This window comes from Zonotrichia albicollis, chromosome 17 (genome assembly GCF_047830755.1).
Source record: "Zonotrichia albicollis isolate bZonAlb1 chromosome 17, bZonAlb1.hap1, whole genome shotgun sequence".
Lineage (NCBI taxonomy): Eukaryota > Metazoa > Chordata > Aves > Passeriformes > Passerellidae > Zonotrichia > Zonotrichia albicollis.
Genome location: NC_133835.1, coordinates 7,889,130 through 7,904,055, shown reverse-complemented (window position 1 = coordinate 7,904,055; position 14,926 = coordinate 7,889,130). Strand labels below are relative to the sequence as shown.

Here is a 14,926-nt window from a genome sequence, read left to right as displayed (position 1 = left end):
CCGTTACATAAGAGCGGGAGCCGAGGCGGCCGTGGCTCGCCGTTACCATGGAAACCTGCACGGTGATGTCGTCGGCTGGGTACCAGGCGGTGAGGCGAGGCCCCCGCGGGCTCCGCTCTCCCGGAGGGGTCCCAGAGCCTTGCCACGTTTTCAGCACGTCTCCCTGCCAAGCTGCCCGTGTCCCCCGGTGCCACCCAGCCCCAAGGGGGAGGGGAGATCGAGCCACCCCTGCTCCTGCACCCTTCTGTCACCTCCCTGGGGATGGCCACAGCATCAGCCTGGAGGGTGTCTTGTCAGCGTGGTGGATGTTTCACATCAGTGTGGTCCCCAGGGCTGGTGCAGGTGGGCAGGAGCTGTGGCGAGTGGGTGGTTGCCAGCCCACACTACTGCTGTTACCTAATGACAGCAGGGTTCAGTGGGGCTTTAGACCAAACACAGAGCAAGGAGCGCATGAGGTTTGTGATGAGACCCATTGTGGGAGATGCAGGGCAGGCACATGGCACTGGGGTGCTGGGTGAGTGTCCAGTGGGACTCTGGAGAGGAGCTTGTGGGTCAGGGTGTCCCAGTGGCACTGCCATGGCCACTCCTGCACCGGAGAAGTCTGCAGGCTGTGCCTCAGTGTTTGGCTGTGCCCTCAGGGACATTGCTGCCCCGTGCTGGGGGAGCCCGGGGATGGTGGGAGTTGGGGCCAGCCCGCAGGTCCGTGTCACCTGTAGCATTTGAGGCTTCACCTCCTGGTCAGCCAGGAGCACCCTGTGTGCCAGGGAATTGCAGATGGTGAATCACTGCTGCACACGGGCTTCCAGGATCCCGAATATGAGTCAACTGGCAGGAGAATGGCGGTCTTCAGAGGACCAGGATGCTCCAAGCGGTCGCAGGGTTTGTCTTGTGGCTGCCACCATGAGTGGGTGACTACACTGCCAGGGCACCATCCTTCTGCCCCAGGGCACTCATGGGCTCCATGCTGGAGGATGGTGGAGGGGGCAGTTCTCTCCCATGTCCCAAAGCCTGGAGCTGGTCTGTGACCCTGCCTGTGTGGGCAACCTGCCCAGCAGTGCGGTGGCCACTGGCAGTGTGACTGCTCTGGCTGCAGGGCTCTGCTGCTGGGATGGGTGTGTGGCAGGGAGCCTGTCTTCCCCCACTGAGGGCTGGGACTGGCCTGGCAGCCCAGGTTTCCCCATGCCATGGGTGCCTCCTCATCTGCTCTGCCCAGGACTGTGTCCTGTGGCTCCTGGCCCCCATGTCCTGGTCCCTCTCTGCTCTGGATCTTCTCTTGGAGCTGTGCTGCTCCAGCAGCACCATCCTTACTGCTGCTCCATTTCCAGCTTGATTTATTTCTGCTGCTCTGCAGCTCAGCTGTTTTCATCGCTATTAAGCCAACTCCAGGTTTCTTCTGCACTAGGTCATTAATGCAGTGAGTGCCTGTGGTCCCTGTCCTGCTGGTTCTATGGGCCTGGCACTGCTGTGGGTGGCTCCACTGCCCCGGGCATCATCTGCCCTCAATGATGTCACCTCTCGCCCTGTGGTGCATGTCTAGGAGGAGGACCAGACACCTGGCCAGTGGCCCTAGTCCCGGGCACTGTGCCGGGACCATCCCCTGTGCGACGATGCTGAGCAGCCCTGCAGTCCCGGCCCCGAGGGCAGTCCCGGCCCCGAGGGCAGTCCCAGGGCGCTCACCCGCAGGTGCTGTGAGTTATTGCGGCCGTGCCGTGAGTTATTGCGGCCGTGCCTCCCGCCGGAGGCTCCCCCGATGCACTCCGCTCGCCTCTCTGCGTGGATGCGCTCCGCCGGCTCCGCGTGTCGGCACGGCCGGGCGGGGCAGCGGAGCCTCCTGGGCATGGCAGCCCCTGTGTGTGCCGGGGGAAGTGATGCTGGGGGCTGCCATGCCTGCCTGGCACTGCCTGTGCTGGTCTGGGTGTGAGCGTGGTGCCCACAGCCCTGGCAGCTCTGCTGCTGCCCCGGGCAGCTGTGGCCCCTCACAGCAGTGACCATGTGGGGTGGATGTTCTGAAGGTGTGGGTGGGGCAGGGGCTGCCTGACTGACTCGGTGCTGTCTCTGCAGGCGATGGCAATCCCAAGGAGAGCAGCCCCTTCATTAACAGCACGGACCTGGAGAAGGGCAAGGAGTACGATGGCAAGAACATGGCCCTCTTCGAGGTAGGGCATGCAGGAAGTGGGGCAGGGGAGGGAGCTGAGCTAAGCAGCTGTCCCAAGCTGTCCCACAGCACCCAGCCTGCACCCTGGGCACTGGGACATGCCAGAGGCCCAGGCCAGGGCTGCTGCACTGCCAAAGCCATTCCTGGAGGGGCAGGCAGTGGGGCAGCATCTGGTGAGGTCTCCTGGGGCTGGCTGGGGTCCCAGGGGACTGTTCTCACAACCTGGGATCTGCTCTTCACAGGAGGAGATGGACACCAGCCCTATGGTCTCGTCCCTGCTGAGTGGACTGGCCAATTACACCAATCTGCCACAGGGCAGCCGGGAGCACGAGGAGGCTGAGAACAATGATGGAGGCAAGAAGAAGCCGGTGCAGGTGAGGACCTAAGGGGGAGGTAACCTTCCCTCCCTCTGAGGCCCTTGCCTGTGTTGTGCCAGGCCATAGACTGCCCTGGGAACAGGAGACCCATTGGCCTCAACCAGGGGCAGTTTTACCCTGGGTTCCTGGGAGGACTGGGATCTCTTGCTCCTCTGCCAGCCAGGCCCCTGAGCACTGGTAACTGCTGTTCCCTCCACAGGCCCCACGGATGGGCACCTTCATGGGTGTCTACCTGCCCTGCCTTCAGAACATCTTCGGAGTCATCCTCTTTTTGCGCCTCACCTGGGTGGTGGGGATCGCTGGCATCATGGAGTCATTCTGCATGGTCTTCCTCTGCTGCTCCTGTGTGAGTTTTGAAGCCAGATAAGCCTTCACTAGCCTTGCCCATGGCCTGGGGTCACCAGTCTGGCTGGCTGGACCATGGAGAGGTGCACTGGCTGCCAGCCCACCATGCCCTGCCCCAGCTCTGCTCCTGCCCCAGCTCTGCCCCTGCCCTAGCTCCTGCCCCACTTAGAGCAAGGAGAAGCCTTCAGCTTCCCAGAGGAATCAGCAGTGGAATGGTGCTTAAATGGTGACCCAGATCACAGCTGCCATGCAGGGGGATGTGCTGGGGGTCCCCTGATCTGGTACCAAGCAGAGAGCCACCTCACCAGGACAGTCACCCCAGGCAGAGCCTGGGAAGGCTGGCCTTGTCCAGTGTCCTGAGCCACCCCAGCACTGCCAGTCCCTCCAAGGGCTCAGCTGTGTCAGCTGTGCTGCCAGCCAACATCCTGCCTGTCCATCTACACACACATCTATCCACTCATCCTCCCTGGGCATCCCTGCCCTGTGGCACATCTCAGCGTGGCCCCAAGAGGCCCCATGTCCTGGCATGGCCCCAGCTTTCCCTTCCCTCCCCTGTCCCTCTGCTCCTGAACTCGCTGTGTTTCTTCCCGCAGACGATGCTGACAGCCATTTCCATGAGCGCGATCGCCACCAACGGTGTGGTGCCAGGTACAGCCGAGCCCCGCGGTGTGCGCGGGCAGCAGGGTGGGGTTCCTGCCGGGGCTTTTCCCAGAGAGCATCCCCCGGGGCTGCCAGCCGCTCCCCAGCCTTCTGCCAGCAGCCCGCGCGGGATCCCCGGGGCCCGGGGGAGCGCAGCGCTGGAGCCGCCACCCGTCCCCAAAGCCGCGAGGTGCAGATGGCAGCGAGAGCCGCCAGCCGCGGCTCCTCCCTCCGCCAGACTGGCGAGGCCGCGGGGAGCCGGGAGACACACGGCAGGAGGATGGGAGCAGGGCGTGCTGAGAGCCGGAGCTGGGAGATGGGATATGGGATGGGATATGGGATGGGCTCTCCCACAGCCGGACACGGGCACGCTGCTGTGTGCCGGCTCTGCCCCGCAGGAGGCACGGTGGGCTGTGGCCGTGGGTGCCCTGGCTGCCTCCCCCAGAACATGGCAGCCCTGCAGAGCCCTGGGGAGCCGTGAGCTGCGCCAGGCTGGGCACAGCGCTGACAGCCCAGCGCGGGGTGTAATTAAAGCTATTTATCATCCTGCTGCCGCAGCGGGACCATCGATCCCGGCAGCCCGGCTCTGAGGGCTCCTCTGGGAGGATGGAGCAGGGTATGGCCCAGGTCCCTGGGGCTCCAGCTCGTGTCTGGTGTCCAGGGAACACCTGTGCCACTGGCCATTGCACCTGCCTGCTGGCTGCCGGGGAATGACTCTGCCTGTGTGGTCACTCCTGCTGCTCTGCATCTTGCTCAGTGCTGGAGCAGGGCCCGTGGCTATCCTGGCTCCAGTCTGCCCTCTGGGATACCTGGCAGGGCTGAGGGTGTCACTGGGGTCTGGCTGGGACCCACTTTTGCTCTCTCTGACAGCGGGTGGCTCCTACTACATGATCTCACGCTCGCTGGGACCCGAGTTTGGTGGGGCTGTGGGGCTCTGCTTCTACCTGGGCACCACCTTTGCGGGTGCCATGTACATCCTGGGCACCATCGAGATCCTGCTGGTACGTACCTGCTCCTTGCCTCAGCTCCTGGCAGGGCAGGGGGCCTGAAGGACCTTTCTCCTGGGGCCCCTCTGCAGGCTGTTAGCCAGGTGGTGATGCCATGACTCTTTCCCAGGCCTACATCTTCCCAGCCATGGCCATCTTCAAGGCAGAGGATGCCAGCGGGGAGGCAGCTGCAATGCTCAACAACATGCGTGTGTATGGCACCTGTGTGCTGACCTGCATGGCCACCGTGGTGTTCGTGGGTGTCAAGTATGTCAACAAATTCGCCCTGGTCTTCCTGGGCTGTGTCATCCTCTCCATCCTTGCCATCTATGCTGGAGTCATCAAATCTGCCTTTGACCCACCAAGCTTCCCGTGAGTACGGGGTCCTGCAGGGATGCAGCAGGGCTGGGGCATGCAGATGCTGAGTGCCCTTGTGCCCCCAGGATCTGCCTCCTGGGCAACAGGACCCTCTCACGCCACGGCTTTGACCTCTGCACCAAGATGGTGGTGGAGGGGAACGAGACAGTTGGCTCCAAGCTCTGGGAGCTTTTCTGCACCTCCCGTTTCCTCAATGCCACCTGTGATGAGTACTTCACCATGAACAACGTCACTGAGATTGAGGGCATCCCTGGTGCTGCCAGTGGCCTCATCCAAGGTGAGCATGTGCCAACAGAGGCATGGGAACGTGGGCATGGGCATGAAGGCATGGGAATGGCAGCATGGAAAAGCAAGGGAGCTGTGGAGGGGCAGTGGCTGTGCCTGCTGGGCAACTCTGCCAACAGGGATGGTGGGTGTGCTGTGGGAGTCATAGCTCCTCAGCCATTCCAGGTGTTGTGGGGGCAAACAGGGCTGGGTCCAGGTGAGAGAGCATGGGGGAGATCCCTGCTGGGGGCTGCTCTGCTCCTGAGGCACAGGGAGCTGTGCTCATGCTGTGCTGGGCAGTGGGACACTCCTGCACTGGGTGACAGAGCAGGGCACTGCAGCCACCTGCCTGCAGTCTGTGTCAGTCAGTGGGGTGGCTCAGAATGAGGCCCGAAGGCTGGGGAGGAATAAATCTTCCTCTGCTTCCTCTTGGCCTTTGGAAAGGCTGGTATTGATTTGAGGTTTTGAGCGAAGTGATCACCCCTTGGGGCCATTTAGCTCCTGTGGCTACAGCCCTGCTGGGAGAGTGGCCAGGACCACAGAAAGATGTGTGAATTTGTTGGGAGGAGCCACTTATGACCTGTTTTTGTGGAGATGCTGGTGTATCTGCTAGGTGCTCACGCTCTGCAGTGGGTGGCAGAGGCTGATGCTCTGTGCCACATTCAGAGGGTGTCTGCAGACCCTAATGCTGGAGTGGTTGTTGGGACTTAGGAAAGCAGCAGAGCCACAAGCAGGATCAGTCATTCCTGATGGCTGCAGGGCTGCCCCAGCCATCCTGCCCTGGTGTCTGCGTGGCCACGGGCACGGGAGGTCAGACTTAGCTGAGCACGTGGTGCTCAGGGCTGCAGCTGTGATTGATGGTGATTAGTGCAGTCACAGGGTGTTTGGGAGCCTCCCGGTGATGTTGCACTCTGAGGTCCTTTGGGTCAGATAAGAAGTTCCTGGCTGCTGGGTGGAACCTGCTCCTGTTGGCAATGGTGTTGGGGAGGGGGTGCAGACCCCCACCCACCCAGCTGGTCTCTCTCAGGCAGCAAACCCTCCTGCACTGGGGGCAGTGGGACAGAGCCAGGACACCCACTCTGGGGTGGCTGGTGACAAAGGTGACCAGCCCAGCAGCATCATAAGATGGGTGGCACAGTTTGACCCTGGCAGAGGTGACTGGGGCTTGCTGTGCCCTAGGTGAGGGTGGGGAGAAACACAACATTTCAGGGAGCATGAGACAGGCGAGGCCAATAGGAGCTGCCGGCCCCATCTGTCACCTGTGAGCAGCCATGAAGGGGGCTCAGGGCCGGGGCTGAGGGCTGGCTGCTCCTCTCTGCCCCCCCAGCAGTGACATGCCAAGGGCAGTTGCCTCTGCCTGCCCTGCCCGGTGCTGGCTGCTCTCCACTGCTCCAGTTTCTCCCCATGATCTGCGGCCAAAGCAGCACACGGAGGGACACTAAGCCTGTTACATCAGCCCCGCACTCATAATCCCATCAAAAACATTATCAAGTTACTTTGACACGATCCACTTCCCTTAAACCTGTGTTGATCAGCATTAATTATATTACCCTCTTAATTATTTGCTACTGCAATCCCATGTCAGCTGCTCCAGTATCTTGTGGGGACGCTGCCAACAGCAGTATGAACCTGCTCTGGTTGCCCACCTGTGCCGCCATCCTCACCCTCTGCATGCCCGTGTGCTGCTCAGCTGGCTGCTCAGTGGGGCCGGGGAAGGGCTGGGAGAACCACACACCCCCCAGTTCCATTTCTGTGGGGTGGGGATGCTGTGCTGGGTGTGGGGGCTTGCATCTGCACTGCCCTGCCTCCTTCTTCCTCACAGAGAACCTCTGGAGCTCATACCTGACCAAGGGCGTGATCGTGGAGAAGCGGGGGCTGCCCTCGGTGAGCTCCCCCGACACGCCGGTGGACATGGACCAGCCCTACGTCTTCAGCGACATGACGTCCTACTTCACCCTGCTCGTGGGCATCTACTTCCCCTCGGTGACAGGTGGGAGCCGCTCCGTGCCGCGGGCACAGCACGTGTGGCCGGGCGCGCTCCCGCACGTGTGCCACCCCCGCTCCCGGGGGTGCGTGCGGCGGTGACAGCGGCGGCGCGGGGGCGGCCGGTCGCCATCGCCTCCCCCGCAGCCGCCCGCGCTCCAGATCTGTCGGTGCCGCCCGGTGCGCGCTGACGTCCCGCCGCTCCGGTATTTTTAGCTCTCCGGGGGCAGAGGAGCCCCCCCGGCCCAGCCCCGCTGCGGAGCCGAGCGGGCGCAGCCTCCGGGGCTCCACTGCAGCTCCGCGGGGCCAGGAACGGCGGGAGCCTCCGGCTTGGCCCGGGCATGGCGAGCGCTGGAGGGTTCGGCGCTGCGGGGACCCCGGCAGCCGCTCAGCCTCCGGTACCACCCCTTCCGCTGCCGTTCAGCAGCCGGTGCCGGTGTGTGCAGGACGCCGGTGCCCCGGCTCTGGGGTCCTGCCCCGGCACGGGTCATCCCCCGGGCTGAGCTGATCCCGCCCGTGCAGCCGTGTCCCTGCGCGACCTCCTGCCCTCCCCGAGCAACGTCGGGGCTGGACCCTGTCCCTGCCCCTGCGGCAGCCACCGTCCCTGCTTGAGCTAATTAAGGGCTAATGAGACAAGGCACTTGAGAGCTTTTGAGCCTAATCCTTGAGTGGCCTCAGGCTGCGGTTTGGGGTAGGGGGGGAAGTGTTGGAGGGGGGTGAGAGGAGCAGGCTGGGTACCCCAAGCCGCAGCCGCGCCTTCTCCCCCGTCCATCATGGCTGCTTCCCATCCTGGCGCACAGCGAGCCGTGTCCTGCTGTGCCCAGGGCTCACACGGTGCCCGGCATGAGGGTATCTGGGACGGGTATGGGCTGTACCTCTGCTCCCCCTGACCCCATCCCCTCTTTCCCCAGGCATCATGGCTGGCTCCAACCGCTCGGGAGACCTGCGGGATGCCCAGAAGTCCATCCCCACAGGCACCATCCTGGCCATTGCCACCACCTCTGCGGTCTGTATCCTTCAGGGCTGGCCTGAGCCTGGGCTCTGGGTGGGTGGGCTCTGCGGGGCAGATCAGCTCGGGTGCTGCACTGGGCTGGGCAGGCAGGACTCTGCATCCTCCTGGCTCTCCTTGACTACCTGGCAGATATCAGCTCTGTTGTCCTCTTTGGAGCATGCATCGAGGGGGTCGTCCTGCGTGACAAGTGAGTGTCCCAAGGCCATGGGGGGCATGGAGAGAGTCTGGCAGCCCCCCAGAACAGGCTGTGGCTGGGGCAGCCCTAGGGCCAGGCAGAGGTGGGGGGAAGGCTGCAACCATGACACACTGGGCAGACATGGGGGCATTGGGGGGCTCGTGGGTGTAACCAGGCAGGGGGGCTGGAGCTTGTAACCAGCACTGGGGGCTTGTTTGCATCCCAACCATCCGTGTTTGCTGCATTCCTCCCCCTCCGGGGCTGCAGGCAGCCACTTGTTTGTCAACAGGCAAGGCTGCCTGTGCTCCTGCTTATCTGGGGCAGCCCTGCTCACCGCACGTGGCAGGTGACACTTCTGGGTCGCCAGCACCAACACAAACAGGATCCAACTGCATGCATCATCATTGCCCCCCCCCCCGGCACAGGGATGAGGAGTGCTGTCCCACACCTGCCCTTGTCCTTTGCCACGATTATGGGTGCAGGGAGGAGGACAGACCCCTGGCAACCTGCTCCATTGCTCACCCCTTGAGTCAATTCCCAGCTGTGTCACCCCAGAGTGGTGCTGTTGTGGGGCTGGGTTGTGCCACTGTGGTGCTGGGTCATGGGATAGAGCTGCAGGTGATGCTGATCCCCGCAGGTTTGGTGAGGCTGTCAACGGGAACCTGGTGGTTGGCACCCTGGCGTGGCCGTCCCCGTGGGTTATTGTCATTGGCTCTTTCTTCTCCACCTGCGGGGCGGGGTTGCAGAGTCTCACCGGAGCCCCCCGCCTCCTGCAAGCCATCTCCAGGGATGGGATCGTTCCCTTCCTCAGGGTAGGTGACCCCCGAGTCCGGTGCTTCCCCACCCTGAGCGCCCACTGTGGACCCCACCGTGCCTCCCCCCGGCGCCGTCGGTGCCGGAGCAGCCCCACATCTCTGCCCTTGTCCCGCCGGTACCGGCACCGGCACCGTCACGGCGGTGGGCGGCCCTGGTGGCTCTGGCTGCGGTGTCGGTGGGAGGAGAGTGTCGGGAAAGGTCAGAATTCCCTCCCCCCCGCTGCAGTGCCGCTTCATATTTTATCTGCTCTCTGAAGACGCGTTCCCACAACCTCATCTCTCCAAATCCAACCCGACAGCTCCCCCCAGGGAAGAGCGGGCTAATTTTATCCTCCCTCCTTCTCCTTGCCAGCCCCAGCCCGAGCTCTCGCTCGCACCTCCCGCACCCTCTAATGCGTCCGGACACGCGCCCCCGGCCCCCTCCCCGCTCCGCCCGCAGCCGCAGGAGGGGCCGCTGTCCCCCGGCTGTGTGTCCGTCCCGAGCACGGGTGCCCGGCTCTGTGCGGCCGTGGCCAGGCTGGGAGCTGGGGCTGGTCCCTGCTGGGGTACAGGGGCTGCTGGGCTGGGTGTGGGAAGAGCCACGGGATGTGCCGGGAACGGGACTGTTCTGCCAGCAGGAGCCAGCGCTGGGAATGCTTTCCTGGCAGATTCCAATGGGACATGAGCCAGCTCACGGCACCCAGTGTTCCCAGTCCCTGCTCCTGCCAGGGCTGGGTGTATGGGAAGGTCCAGTCCCATCGGGCTGCACTGAGCGCCCTTGCCCAGGGCTGCAGGGCACCGCAGAGCCTGACACGCCCTCTCCCCCCCCTTTCCAGGTCTTTGGCCATGGCAAAGCCAACGGGGAGCCGACATGGGCCCTGCTGCTCACAGCCTGCATCTGCGAGATCGGGATCCTGATCGCCTCCCTGGACGAGGTGGCTCCCATCCTCTCCATGTAGGCAGCGTGCTGTCGACCCGCCCCTTCACAACTGCGGGTGGCGTGTGTGGGTCTCTGCTCCTCGGGGGAGGGGGGAACGGACCTGCTGCCCTGGCCCCTGCCTGGGAAGAGGGGGGCCCTGCGGGAACTCTGGGCTCACATCTTGGCCAGCATTGAGGCTTGGTTTGTCCATGGCACTGCTTCTCTGTCCATCAGCAGGGCATGCTCCAGCATTGGCCACCCTGGACCCAGGAGGTGTGGAGGCTTCAGTCCCTCACACTGCACCCACTCAGTCCCCTGCTCTCTCCTGCAGGTTCTTCCTCATGTGCTACATGTTTGTGAACCTGGCGTGTGCGGTGCAGACGCTGCTGCGGACGCCCAACTGGCGGCCCCGCTTCCGCTACTACCACTGGTGAGCCGGGCGGGATGGGGCAGCACAGGGACACCCAGGACACCCTGCTGGGGGCCCCAGGGCATGCTGACAGCTCTGTGCCCTCTGCAGGACCCTGTCCTTCCTGGGCATGAGCCTCTGCCTGGCGCTGATGTTCATCTGCTCCTGGTACTATGCGCTGGTGGCCATGCTGATCGCTGGCCTCATCTACAAATACATCGAGTACCGCGGGTAAGGGAGGCCACGGTGTGCAGCTCCTGTCCTGGCCAGCCCCCGTGGCCATGTGGCCTCTCAGTGTGGCTGCTTGGCTGCCCTGGGCTGCTTGTCCCAGGGTGCTCCAGGGTGCCAGCGTGGTGCTCTGTGCCAGAGCCATGGGCATCCCTTATGTGCTGTGGTTCCTGCAGGGCGGAGAAGGAGTGGGGTGACGGGATCCGGGGTCTGTCCCTGAGTGCAGCCCGCTATGCCCTGCTGCGGCTGGAGGAAGGGCCCCCACACACCAAAAACTGGAGGTGAGGCTGGGCAGGGAGATGGGCACCTCAGGGTTCTGGGGCAGGGATGAGCTGGGTACGGGCACTGACTGCAGGACCTTCCTTCCAGGCCGCAGCTGCTGGTCCTGGTCCGTGGGGATCAGGAGCAGAACGTGGTGCACCCGCAGCTCCTGTCCTTCACCTCGCAGCTCAAGGCTGGGAAGGGCCTCACAATCGTGGCCTCGGTGTTAGAAGGGACCTTCCTGGACAACCACCCTCAGGCACAGAGGGCAGAGGAGGTGAGAGCTGCCTGCACTGGGTCAGGCTGTGCCAGCAGTAGGTCCCCAGGTGCCCAGGGTTGTTTCTGCCCCATGGCCAGGGCTGGTGGCCCCAGGATGGCCCAGAGAGCTTTCAGTGGCATCAGGCAGAGTCTGAGGACTCCGTGCTTCACTGGTGTTCACAGTACCACAGGGACCTCTGGGCTCCTCTTCCCCTCCAAGACACCAGAGATGCTGGCACCTGCCAAGCACTAGTCCCAGTCTTGGCCAGCTGCTGCAGGACTTGGCACAGCTGCTGTGCTGAGCAGACTCCTCAGCCTCAACCCTTGCCACAGTCTCTGTGGCCCTGGTGCCAGGCAAGGTGGGAGATGAGCCTTTCCCCGCCAGAGAGAGAGCACTCCCCACCCCCTGCACCCGCGGGGCGGCACATTAATGAGATTAAGCCCTTGGAAGCAAACAGTTTCTCTCCCATGCAGACATGTTATAATTTCTCTGAGTAAATAACTCTAATTGCTGCTCTGCCACCTGTCAGAGCCCTGGCACAAGGACACCCTCCACTCTGCACGGTGCAGAGCTGTGTGCCAGCTCTGTGCTCCGCTGGGTATCACCCCACTGGCCCGGAGCCACTGGCCTGCCGTGGGGCACAGAGACCGTGTGAGGATCTGCACTCCACAGCCCTGTACCCCATACTCTGCACCCCCCATTCTGTACCCTGTACCCCACATTCTGCACCCTGCACCTCACAGCCCTGTACTCCATACTCTGCACCCCCCATTCTGTACCCTGTACCCCACATCCTGCACCCTGTACCTCATCTGGCCTGGGCTGGGCCACTGCTGGCCCTGGCAGCTGCTGTGCCCATGCTCCATGCCCATCCCTGAGACCCTGGGGTCTCTGACTTCCTTCTCCCTTGCAGTCCATCCGGCGCCTGATGGAGGCAGAGAAGGTGAAGGGCTTTTGTCAGGTGGTGATCTCCTCTAACCTGCGGGATGGCATGTCCCACCTGATCCAGTCCAGCGGGCTGGGGGGGCTGCAGCACAACACAGTGCTGGTGGGCTGGCCCCGCAGCTGGCGCCAGAAGGAGGACCACCAGACCTGGAGGAACTTCATTGGTAGGCACCGTGGAGGGTGGGCACTGCCGGGCCTGGGGGGCTGCAGGCTGCCCTGGCTGACGTGGCCCTTCCCCTCCCAGAGCTGGTGCGAGAGACCACAGCTGGGCATCTGGCCTTGCTGGTGGCCAAGAATGTTGCCATGTTTCCGGGCAACCAGGAGCGGTTCTCAGAGGGTCACATCGACGTCTGGTGGATTGTCCACGATGGGGGGATGCTGATGCTGCTGCCCTTCCTGCTGCGGCAGCACAAGGTAGGCTGGGCCCTGCAGTGCTGGGCTGGGGCTGTCCCTGTCCCTGTGGAGCTGTACTCAAGCCTCCTCCATCCCTTGCAGGTGTGGCGTAAGTGCAAGATGCGCATCTTCACGGTGGCACAGATGGATGACAACAGCATCCAGATGAAGAAGGACCTGACCACGTTCCTGTACCACCTGCGCATCACCGCAGAGGTGGAAGTGGTGGAGATGGTGAGTGCTGGGATGGGGCACGTGCTGCAGTCAGGGATGCTGTGCATGGGAGCCAGACAGAGCCTGACGTGGGGCACACAGCACCCTGGGCAGACACAGCACCACGGGGACATGCTGGGCCATGCTGGGAGCAGGTAGTACAGCTAACCCTGCCCCAAATTTCTTCTGTTCTCCCAACAGCATGAGAGTGACATCTCTGCTTACACCTATGAGAAGACTCTGGTGATGGAGCAGCGTTCCCAGATCCTCAAACAAATGCACCTCACCAAGAACGAACGGGAGCGGGAGGTGAGGCTGCAGGACAGGCTGGGTGGGCTCTGACCCCTGTGGTGGCTCTGATGTGAACCTAGTGTGCTCATCCTGATGGGCTTCAGGCTAGGCTCTGCCCAGCCAAGCCCTCTTGTGCCCAACTCCCTTGGCTGATCCCTCCCACACAGATCCAGAGCATCACGGATGAGTCCCGTGGCTCCATCCGGCGCAAGAACCCGGCCAACACCCGCCTGCGCCTGAACGTCCCCGAGGAGCAGGCTGCTGACGGCGAGGAGAAGCCAGAGGAGGAGGTGAGGGGCTGTACCGAGACACAGCCAGGCAGGGAGCTAGCCCCAGGCCCCAGGCCCTGCCCGCCATTCCCCTCTTCCCTCTGCAGGTCCAACTAATCCACGACAAGAATGCCACCACCTTCTCCAGCAGCTCTCAGTCTCCTGGTGATGAGGTGGAGGCAGCCCCTGAGAAGGTGCATCTCACCTGGACCAAGGAGAAGTCCGTTGCTGAGAAGAACAAGAGCAAGAGTCCTGTCAGCCCTGAGGGCATCAAAGACTTCTTCAGCATGAAGCCGTACGGCCCCCCATGCTGCCACCTTGTCCCACCCATACCCTGTGACCCTGGCTGTCCCTGCCTGCCCCAGCCAGGGGGTCCAGGCAGGGCCTCGGCAGCTCCAGCTTGATCCTTGCCCTGAGGAGTGGTCAGGCAGCCTGGGTGCTCTGAGTGTGCCCTTGCAGAGGGGCAGGTGGGGAGGGGTCCCTGTGTAGAACTGTGCTGGCAAGGAATGGGCTGCCCAGGCTGGGTGTGCTGTGGGGAGTGAGGGTGCCCACCTGGTGTTCACCACATTTCTCTGTCTCTCTTTCTCTCTCTCTCTCGGACCCCATCACATTCCTGGCAGGGAGTGGGAGAACCTGTAAGTCTGGGTTTGGCTGGGTGCCGGGGCTGGGGTGGAGGGAGCTGGGTTGTGCTCATGGGGCAGCACGATGGGAGCCATGGGGGTTGCCCCTGTGCAGGAGGGCGGCTCAGTGAGCCGTGACAGCTGCACTGCCAGGCAGCTCACCCGGGCAGCTCTGGCTGCCAGCCCTGTGCACCGTGCACTGCCCGTGCCACACGCTCCTCAGCTGCCCTGCTATGCTGCCAGCAGCTCCCTGCAAGCCTGGGCTTGGCTACCCACGATGACGCTCATGCTGCCTGCTCCTGCTCGCTCCCATGCAGCCCGGCCCCAAGCAGCCGTGGTTCCCTCTGCCCGTGGGCACCGTGTGTGGCCCTGCAGCTCATGGCCACCAGTGCAGGCTCAGAGTCACCAGCGCAGTGCCTGGCAAAGCTTGCTGCACCCCGAGTTCGTGCTGCACTGCCCGAGGGCAGGAGGCCAGCGCGCCCTGTGGCTCCCTGGGCCTGGTGTGGGCTGGAGGCTGACCCTGCCTGTCCCGTGCCCACATGTGCTGTCGCCCACAGGAACCAGTCCAACGTGAGGAGGATGCACACGGCTGTGAGGCTCAATGAGGTGATTGTGAAGAAGTCCCAGGATGCCAAGCTGGTCCTGCTGAACATGCCAGGGCCTCCCCGTAACCGGAAAGGGGATGAGAACTGTATCCTTCCTGTGGGGCCACTCATCAGAGCGCTCTATGTCTTCCCCAACACTGGTGGGTCTTTTAGGCGAGTGCCATGAGGCAGAGGTCAGTTCCTGAGCCTGGATCTCCTCACACCTCCTGCTCCTGGCTGGGTCCAGCAGCTGTCATTGGCACCAGCCTGTCCCCCCACCACACGATGGGTGGTGGGAGCACATGATACGGCACCTACACCATGAGTGCAGTGGCACATGACAGGGGCTCGGGTAGAGGTCGGTGGGGCTCAGCCATCCGCTGGCTCAGTCACCATCCCCATGGCACCAGCACGGGTGGGCTTCCCT

At 63.3% G+C, this 14,926-nt stretch overlaps 1 protein-coding gene across 3 annotated transcripts in view; it reads left to right on the top strand.

Annotated features, from left to right (window-relative positions):
- Nucleotides 1-14,926, top strand: part of SLC12A5 (solute carrier family 12 member 5) — a 30,838-nt gene that overhangs the window by 11,233 nt on the left and 4,679 nt on the right. For all 3 annotated transcript variants that reach the window (XM_074553683.1, XM_074553682.1, XM_074553681.1), the window contains exons 2-25: nt 2,062-2,156; nt 2,398-2,529; nt 2,732-2,878; nt 3,471-3,525; nt 4,387-4,517; nt 4,633-4,874; nt 4,946-5,157; nt 6,967-7,134; nt 8,039-8,137; nt 8,269-8,326; nt 8,952-9,126; nt 9,945-10,063; nt 10,359-10,457; nt 10,548-10,667; nt 10,841-10,945; nt 11,034-11,202; nt 12,098-12,293; nt 12,374-12,543; nt 12,625-12,756; nt 12,937-13,044; nt 13,194-13,316; nt 13,403-13,590; nt 13,916-13,930; nt 14,473-14,606. In XM_074553683.1, the coding sequence (XP_074409784.1) occupies nt 2,062-2,156; nt 2,398-2,529; nt 2,732-2,878; nt 3,471-3,525; nt 4,387-4,517; nt 4,633-4,874; nt 4,946-5,157; nt 6,967-7,134; nt 8,039-8,137; nt 8,269-8,326; nt 8,952-9,126; nt 9,945-10,063; nt 10,359-10,457; nt 10,548-10,667; nt 10,841-10,945; nt 11,034-11,202; nt 12,098-12,293; nt 12,374-12,543; nt 12,625-12,756; nt 12,937-13,044; nt 13,194-13,316; nt 13,403-13,590; nt 13,916-13,930; nt 14,473-14,606 (3,192 nt within the window). The remainder of the gene's footprint in view (nt 1-2,061; nt 2,157-2,397; nt 2,530-2,731; nt 2,879-3,470; nt 3,526-4,386; nt 4,518-4,632; nt 4,875-4,945; nt 5,158-6,966; nt 7,135-8,038; nt 8,138-8,268; nt 8,327-8,951; nt 9,127-9,944; nt 10,064-10,358; nt 10,458-10,547; nt 10,668-10,840; nt 10,946-11,033; nt 11,203-12,097; nt 12,294-12,373; nt 12,544-12,624; nt 12,757-12,936; nt 13,045-13,193; nt 13,317-13,402; nt 13,591-13,915; nt 13,931-14,472; nt 14,607-14,926) is intronic.